At 44.3% G+C, this 9,658-nt stretch overlaps 1 protein-coding gene across 1 annotated transcript; it reads left to right on the plus strand.

Moving 5' to 3' along the window:
- The first annotated feature begins 8,119 nt into the window (after nucleotides 1-8,119).
- Nucleotides 8,120-9,421, plus strand: LOC141171725 (uncharacterized protein F54H12.2-like). The gene has a single exon (XM_073655373.1). It carries the CDS (start codon nucleotides 8,120-8,122, stop codon nucleotides 9,419-9,421), a length of 1,302 nt encoding a protein of 433 aa, XP_073511474.1.
- The last annotated feature ends 237 nt before the right edge of the window (nucleotides 9,422-9,658 follow it).

A 9,658-nucleotide genomic window follows, 5' to 3' on the forward strand; every position in this document is an offset into this window, starting at 1 on the left:
TTGTGGGCCCCCCCTGCTGCGAACTGCAGTCCGCAGTCATCCCAGAAAATGTTGCGTTCATAGAAGCGCCATCTTCTGGCGCTGTATCCAGCTCATCCAGGGCCCTGGTGCAGTGGCTCACTGGGTAATAAAGGGGTTAGGGCCAACTTTGTATTATCCGCTGGCCTGAAGCCCGAAATTCATGGGGTCACGCCAATATTAGACATGACCGCCATGAATTTCTAGTAAAGTATTTAAAAAAAACACAACACCCAGAGTAAAGTCCTTTAATTGAAATAAACACACAATTCTTTATTGTTCTAAATTAAACTCTACTTACCATCACGCCCATTCCAGCTGAAGCAACGATTTCCTGCAATAAAAGTAAAATAATAAAGCAACATCATCCTTACCTTTCCATGGTTCCCAGAACAGCTTCAGCTCTGCTACATTCACATGACAGGCTGGATCGCAGCAGAAAGTTGCCATCCAGCCTGTCATCCCGCAGACACTGAGAAGCGCAGGCATGCTTTCGCTCCTCAGTGTCTGGCTGTGACAGCATCCCGATGAGCCAACAATGAACTCAGCTCACCTCATGCACGTCACTCACAGCGCGGGAGAATTCTCCTGCGCATGCGGTGAGCGCGAGAGACTCGGCTCATCTGGATGCCGTCACAGCCTGACACTGAGGAGCGCAAGCATGCCTGCGCTTCTCAGTGTCTGCGGGATGACAGGCTGGATGGCAGCTTTCTGCTGCGATCCATCCTGTCATCTCGATGTAGCAGAGCTGGAGCTGTCCTGGGAACCATCGAAAGGTAAGGATGATGTTGGTTTATTATTTTTCTTTTATTGCAGGAGATCGTTGGCTTCAGCTGGAATGGGCGTGATGGTAGGTATGGTTTAATTTAGAACAATAAAGAATTGTGTGTTTATTTCAATTAAAGGACTTTATTCTGGGTGTTGTGTTTTATTTTTAAATACTTTACTAGAAATTCATGGTGGTCATGTCTAATATTGGCGTGACCCCATGAATTTCGGGCTTAGGGCCAGCTGATAATACCAAGCTGGCCCTAATCCTTTTATTACCCAGTGAGCCACCGCACCAGGGCCCTGGATGAGTTGGGCACAGCGCCAGAAGATGGCATTTCTATGAACGCGTCATTTTCCGGGGTGGCTGCGGACTGCAATTTGCAGCGGGGGGGGGCTGCCCAGAAAGCTTGGGCCTCCCTGAGCTGCAGATTCCAGCCCCCAGTTGCCTAGTTGTACCTGGCTGGACACAAAAATAGGGCGAAGCCCCACGTATTTTTTTTTTTAATTATTTCATGAAATTCATGAAATAATTAAGAAAAAAAGGGCTTCCCTATATTGTTGTGTCCAACCAGGTACAAATAGGCAGCTGGTGGTTGGGGGCAGCCCGTTCCTGCCTGCTGTACCTGGCTGGACACAAATATAGTGCGAAGCCCCACGTCAATTTTTTTTTAATTATTTCAGGAAATTCATGAAATAATTAAAAAAAAATTGATGTGGGGCTTCGCCCTATATTTGTGTCAAGCCAGGTACAGCAGGCAGGAACGGGCTGCCCCCAACCACCAGCTGCCTAGTTGTACCTGGCCAGACACAACAATATAGGGAAGCCCTTTTTTCCTTAATTATTTCATGAATTTCATGAAATAATTAAAAAAAAAAATACGTGGGGCTTCGCCCTATTTTTGTGTCAAGCCAGGTACAACTCGGCAGCTGGGGGCTGGAATCCGCAGCGCAGGGAGGCCCAAGCTTTCTGGGCCCCACCCCGCTGCAAATTGCAGTCCGCAGCCACCCCTGAAAATGGCGCGTTCATAGAAGCGCCATCTTCTGGCGCTGTACCTAACTCATCCAGGGCCCTGGTGCGGTGGCTCACTGGGTAATAAAGGGGTTAGGGCCAGCTTGGCATTATCAGCTGGCCCTAAGCCCGAAATTCATGGGGTCACGACAATATTAGACATGACCGCCATGAATTTCTAGTAAAGTATTTTAAGAAAAACACAACACCCAGAATAAAGTCCTTTAATTGAAATAAAGACACAATTCTTTATTGTTCTAAATTAAACCATACTTACTATCACGCCCATTCCAGCTGAAGCCAACGATCTCCTGCAATAAAAGAAAAATAATAAACCAACATCATCCTTACCTTTCGATGGTTCCCAGGACAGCTCCAGCTCTGCTACATCGAGATGACAGGCTGGATCACAGCAGAAAGCTGCCATCCAGCCTGTCATCCAGGGGACACTGAGAAGCGCAGGCATGCTTGCGCTCCTCAGTGTCAGGCTGTGATGGCATCCAGATGAGCCGAGTCTCTCACGCTCACCGCATGCGCAGGAGAATTCTCCCACACTGTCAGTGACGTGCATGAGGTGAGCTGAGTTCATTGTCGGCTCATCTGGATGCCATCACAGCCAGACACCGAGGAGCGCAAGCATGCCTGCACTTCTCAGTGTCCGCGGGATGACAGGCTGGATGGCAGCTTTCGGCTGCGATCCAGCCTGTCATCTCGATGTAGCAGAGCTGGAGCTGCCCTGGGAACCATAGAAAGGTAAGGATGATGTTGCTTTATTATTTTTCTTTTATTGCAGGAGATCGTTGGCTTCAGCTGGAATGGGCGTGATGGTAAGTGTGGTTTAATTTAGAACAATAAAGAATTGTGTCTTTATTTCAATTAAAGGACTTTATTCTGGGTGTTTGTGTTTTTTTTTAACTTTGACTGTGGGGTTAGTAATGGGGGTGTCTTATAGACGCCTCTCCATTACTAACCTGGGCTTGATGTCAGCTGGCATTATAAGCTGACATCAACCCCAGCCCTATTACCCCACTGCCACCACTACAGGGCAGTGGGAAGAGCGAGGCTAAGTGCATCCTATGGATGCGCCATTTCTGGGGCGGCTGACGGCTAGTGTTTCTAGCCTGGGAGGGGGCCAGCTGTCTGCCTAGCCTTTGCTAGCTATTAAAATAGGGGGGACCCCACGTAATTTTTTTTGGGGGGTCCCCCATTTTAATAGCTAGTAAAGGCTAGGTATTCAGCTGGGGGCTGATATTAGTAGCCTGGGAAACTCCGTGGGTATTACCCTCTTCCCAGGCTTCAAACATCTGCCCCAACTGTCTGCTTAACCTCCGCTAAAGACTAAAATTACGGGGAACCCCACGCCAATTTTTTTTTTAATAAATCCTTTTTTTTTAACACTAAATGACAAGTACAGTAACCAACACTATCACTGCACTTATTATATATTTGACTGACATGTTTCTATCTATCTAATCTATGTGTGATGCTCTATTATTTCTGTTGTAAATTGTCGGGTACCGCTGCTGAATTGCCGGCCGGCTGTTTTAAAGAGATGGTGCATGAAAACACTAATATTTTTTTAAATAAATACTTTACACTAAATGACAAGTACAGTAAGCAACACTGTCACTGTACTTCATATATATGTGACTGACATGTTTCTATCTATCTAATCTATGTGTGAAGCTCTATTCTTTCTGTTCTAAATTGTCGGGTACCGTTGTATGCCGCTGCTGAATTGCCGGCTTTTCATGTTTCACTGTGAGCACTGTTCCCATCGATTTGGGCAACCACCTCCCACAATATATTCTACATTATTGTTAGTTGTTTTCCTTCATGTAGAATTTACCTACAAGGAAAGAAAGGGTTTATTATCATTCCGATATTTGTGTCCCATTGACTTGCATTGGTTTCCGGTATCGGAATCGGCGATATCCGATACTTTTTGGGTATCGGCCCGATCCAATCCGATCCGATATTTCCTGATATCGGAAGGTATCACTCAACACTACTTGTCACCTCTTCAGACTGAGTGTTCTGATAATCTGAATGAACAAGTCGCACGGATATACAGTACAGACCAAAAGTTTGGACACACCTTCTCATTTAAAGATTTTTCTGTATTTTCATGACTTTGAAAATTGTACATTCACACTGAAGGCATCAAAACTATGAATTAACACATGTTGAATTATATACTTAACAAAAGAGTGTGAAACAACTGAAAATGTGTCTTATATTCTAGGTTCTTCAAAGTAGCCAACTTTCGCTTTGATGACTGCTTTGCACACTCTTGGCATTCTCTTGATGAGCTTCAAGAGGTAGTCACCAGAAATGGTCTTCCAACAATTTTGAAGGAGTTCCCAGAGATGCTTAGCACTTGTTGGCCCTTTTGCCTTCACTCTGCGGTCCAGCTCACCCCAAACCATCTCGATTGGGTTCAGGTCTGGTGACTGTGGAGGCCAGGTCATCTGGCGTAGCACCCCATCACTCTCCTTCTTGGTCAAATAGCCCTTACACAGCCTGGAGGTGTGTTTGGGGTTATTGTCCTGTTGAAAAATAAATGACGGTCCAACTAAACGCAAACCAGATGGAATAGCATGCCGCTGCAAGATGCTGTGGTAGCCATGCTGGTTCAGTATGCCTTCAATTTTGAATAAATCCCCAACAATGTCACCAGCAAATCACCCCCACACCATCACACCTCCTCTTCCATGCTTCACGGTGGGAACCAGGCATGTAGAGTCCATCCGTTCACCTTTTCTGCATCGCACAAAGACTCTGTGGTTGGAACCAAAGATCTCAAATTTGGACTCATCAGACCAAAGCACAGATTTCCACTGGTCTAATGTCCATTCCTTGTGTTCTTTAGCCCAAACAAGTCTCTTCTGCTTGTTGCCTGTCCTTAGCAGTGGTTTCCTAGCAGCTATTTTACCATGAAGGCCTGCTGCACAAAGTCTCCTCTTAACAGTTGTTGAAGAGATGTGTTTGCTGCTTGAACTCTGTGTGGCATTGACCTGGTCTCTAATCTGAGCTGCTGTTAACCTGCGATTTCTGAGGATGGTGACTCGGATAAACTTATCCTCAGAAGCAGAGGTGACTCTTGGTCTTCCTTTCCTGGGACGGTCCTCATGTGAGACAGTTTCTTTGTAGTGCTTGATGGTTTTTGCAACTGCACTTGGGGACACTTTCAAAGTTTGCCCAATTTTTCGGACTGACTGACCTTCACTTCTTAAAGTAATGATGGCCACTTATTTTTCTTTACTTAGCTGCTTTTTTCTTGCCATAATACAAAGTCTAACAGTCTATTTAGTGGGACAATCAGCTGTGTATTCACCAGACTTCTGCACAACACAACTGATGGTCCCAATCCCATTTATAAGGCAAGAAATCCCACTTATTAAACCTGACAGGGCACACTTGTGAAGTGAAAACAATTTCCGGTGACTACCTCTTGAAGCTCATCAAGAGAATGCCAAGAGTGTGCAAAGCAGTCATCAAAGCAAAAGGAGGCTACTTTGAAGAACCTAGAATATAAGATATATTTTCAGTTGTTTCACACTTTTTTGTTAAGTATATAATTCCACATGTGTTAATTCATAGTTTTGATGCCTTCAGTGTGAATGTACAATTTTCATAGTCATGAAAATACAGAAAAATCTTTAAATGAGAAGGTGTGTCCAAACTTTTGGTCTGTACTGTATATACACGGTTGACTGTGTCACGTGAGCAGTTGTTGCTGCGGTATACTAAAAAAATGTTCCCTAGGTTGGGAAAAATCAATCCATACCAGTTTTACCATGTATAACTATATTAGCTAGTTAATTAAGGACTGCCCTTAATTATCTCGTCAGAAACCAATAATCATTAACATTATTGTATTGATTGATATGGCTAGTTAATGTTACTTCATAGCCTGGGAATAGTTTTTTTTTTTTGCTGCGTCATGCTAAAAATGTTCCCTAGAATGGGAAAATCAATCCATACCAGTTTTACCCTGTATAACTATAATAGCTAGTTAATTAAGGATTGACTCTAAATCCGACACCATTTTGTTTTCAAAATGCCTAACGTCAAAACTCTGTTACACAAGCATTATTATACAGCAAAGAGCCCCGGTTCCTACGGAGGGATACAGCAGCTCTATAATGCCGTTAAGAAATTTGGCGTGCGTAGAAAGACTGTCGCAGAGTGGCTTAGCGATCAAGAAGCGTATTCTCTACACAAATCCGTAAGAAGACGGTTTATCAGAAATCGGATCATAGTTAGCGATGTGGATAGTCTCTGGCAGGCGGATCTCGTCTTCATGAATGACTACGCTAACGATAACGACGGTTTAAAATATATTTTAATGGTCATAGATGTTCTATCCAAATATGTCTGGGTCATCGGCCTGTGGACCAAGACCGGCAAGGAGCTTGCAAAAGCTTTTGAGATGATTTTTAAAAGCGAACGACGTATCCCGCAAAAACTACAAACGGATTGCGGGAAAGAATTTATGAATAAGCCTGTCGCTACGCTTTGTAAAGAGTATAATGTACATCAGTTCTTTACGAATAATACAGTGAAAGCTGCGGTCGTGGAAAGATTTAATCGCACGTTGAAAGGTCGCATGTGGCGCTATTTAACGGCTCATAACACATTGAGATATATAGACGTATTACCTGATTTAGTGCACTCTTACAATAACGCTTATCATCGCACTATAAGATGCAGTCCTGCCTCTGTCATGAAAGCTAACTCCATGACCGTATGGCGCAGCGCTTATCAAGAAGTCTCTACAGCGAAAAGATTTAAACCTCTATTAAAACCGGGGGATAACGTCCGGATTGTATGGCATAAAATATCTTTTCAAAAGGCTACGAGCAAACCTACACGCGTGAAATTTTCGTGGTCTCGTCCGTAAATACACGATTCAGAAAACCTCTCTATGCATTAAACGATTTGAGCGGTGAAAACGTAGAAGGGTCTTTTTATGAAGACGAACTACAAAAGGTGCTGCAAGACGCTAATAAGTGTTGAAAAAACGCAGGCGTCGCGGTGCAACTCACTATTTTGTGAAGTGGCTCGGATATCCCGATAAATTCAATAGTTGGATAGAAGAAAATCAATTAACGACCGTATAAAGCATGGAAGACGATTCGTTTTACGTTACACTACCTAGCAATTCATCATCCAAAATCTACCCCGAAAATACTATTTCGAGTTACACCACCAAGCTAGCAAAGACCGTTCATCTTTCAGGAGCTTATGAAGTGGCGTTAACAGAAATACAGTACCCCCATACGTGGAGGTTTATCATGTAAAATTAGGATTTTACCCGAACATTCAAAAGCTGGTCGGTACAGTCAATGCGCGAATAGAATCGCTGAATTTATCCACGCCTGCCTATAGGATACGTTATGATGATCTACGTCGAGAGGTAATCCTACCCGACCCATCCCCTATACAGTTTGCTCTGGGTACTAAGCTAAAATTTATTTTCGGACTACAGACCGTCGATGATTCACCCGCAGCTTTAATGCCATGGAATCGCTGCTTTTACCTCGATTTAAAGGCGGGTTTTTATTCGCTTTTTGTATACACTGATATAATTCAACATCAGCTTGTGGGCGACAGCTACGTTCAACTATTACGGACCGTAGAAGTTAGCGGCGATGATAATGATATTGTCACAGTGCGCTACTTGCGGCCAGATTACATACCGCTATGCAAACAACACTTTGACTCCGTAACTGTTACTGTCATGTCGGACCAGGGTACGCCGGTTAAATTCAGATACAGAAAGTGTATAGTGCGATTACATTTTAGGCCTCGCAAGACTACGACACGGTAAAAATGATGTCTCAATGAGTTTACGGCGATCCCTCCTTGTATGCCCGGTACTATGTAGCTCAAGCAGGGCATGGCTTAGAGGGGTTCCGCGGTGATGAATACATGTACGGCGCCTATCTCGGTGGTCTGTTTAGAAGTCTTTTTAGAAGAGCAGTACCGCTTTTCAGAAAAGGCCTAGAACTAGTCAAACCGCATGTAAAAACAGCCGTAAGAAACATTGATAAAGATGCTATCACGAGTATGTCTACGGCCGTAGTGGACAGATTGAATCGCAGCTCTAAAAACAATCAAGAGGGCGACGGACTAATCTACGTAACCACAAAATCGCGCAAAAGAAAAAGAGAAAGAAACTCTTTACCACGAGCGAAAAGACCCCGCTCACCGCGATTCCCACCGCGCCTCATGAATAACACCGCTCAACGTAAATCGAGTTTACATCAGAAGTCCGCAAGACGCCTCACGAGTGACATCTTCTAATAACAGGTCATGGCGTTTATTCACGATGCGTCGATAGAGTGCGCTAAAAGTGAACTGGATATCTTTACCGTACCTCCCACGCAGACTAGCGTCGAAAAATCGTTTTTTGTCGAGGTGCAACCCATCGCCGCTCTAGCCGATAACGCACCCCTGGAATTTTTTGTATCGGGAAACGGAGAATATTATTACGATTTAAATAATACACTCTTGAAAGTCCAGTGCCGCATCCTGAAACAGGACGGTACGGTTCTCTCTGCCGGCACGCGTGTGGGACTTATTAATTACCCCATAGCCACACTTTTCAATCAGGTGGACATTACTCTGGGGGACCGTTTGATTTCACAATCTGATAACCTTTATAGTTACCGGGCCTACATTGAAACGCTTTTAAACTACAGTACGCAAGCGTTGAGATCGCAATTTACAGCGGGGTTATTCTATAAAGACACTGCAGGCCATCACCAGACCACCGTACTCGACGGCGAAAATCAAAATCATGGGTTCGCACGCAGAGCCCACGCAACCCGTCTCTCAAGGCCTGTGGAACTCGTGGGCCCGATCTTCGGTGACATTTTTAATCAACCGAAACTCATTTTGAACGGTCTAGATCTTAAGATCAAGTTATCAAGAAATAAGGACTCGTTTTGCCTTATGACTCCCGAACAGGAACAGTTTAAGGTTCTGATCGTGAACGCAGCCCTCTACGTAAAAAGAGTACAAGTCTCTCCAGCCGTCAGGATAGGTCACAGCCAAGCTGTTCTATCAAGCCCCGCTAAATACGCTCTAGACAGAGCCTGTTTGAAAGTCTATAGCATCCCTGGAGGAACCAGAAATAGTAATCATGAAAATCTTTTTCTGGGCCAGATACCAAAAACGGTGATTCTTTGCTTTGTGGACAACGAGGCCTTCAGCGGCAGTTACCAGAAAAACCCACTTTGCTTTCACCATTATAGGATCAACCACGCTGCTCTGTATTTGGACGGACAGCAGATCCCCGCCAAGCCGTTTCACCCTAATTTTGATGCAGAACATGCTGTGAGGGAATATATGGCTCTCGTTCACATCTCCGGAAAACAAAAAGCCGACGCAGGATTAAGCATAGACCGTGATGATTTTATGAGCTACACTTTCTTTGCGTTCGATTTCTCGCCGGATCAGGAACCGAGCGCTCACTTTTCGCTCATTAAAACAGGTAACCTACGGGCCGAAATTCATTTTGCGGATGCCACACCACACACGGTGAATATGATTGTTTATGCGGCTGTACTGGAGATTAACCAACGTCGAGAAGTCCTATACGACTTTAATTAAACTTTTGTGGCTCCACAGTGGACTTCGTCTATAATGAATACTATGCAACTGTCATGCATTTTGAGCCGAAATCCCGTTATTCGGAGTATGTTTGGCGGCGTATTTCCCTGCGACCTCTTACCACGCCACATTATCAGGTATAGACCTAGAGCCTATATCGTCAACACAGATTCTTCAGAAGAGCCCGGTACGCATTGACTACTCATTATTCTATGCAGGAACAAATCCTTATTTTTG

This window comes from Phyllobates terribilis, unplaced genomic scaffold (assembly GCF_046119375.1).
Source record: "Phyllobates terribilis strain yellow unplaced genomic scaffold, ASM4611937v1 Scaffold_12__6_contigs__length_324123572, whole genome shotgun sequence".
Classification (NCBI taxonomy): domain Eukaryota; kingdom Metazoa; phylum Chordata; class Amphibia; order Anura; family Dendrobatidae; genus Phyllobates; species Phyllobates terribilis.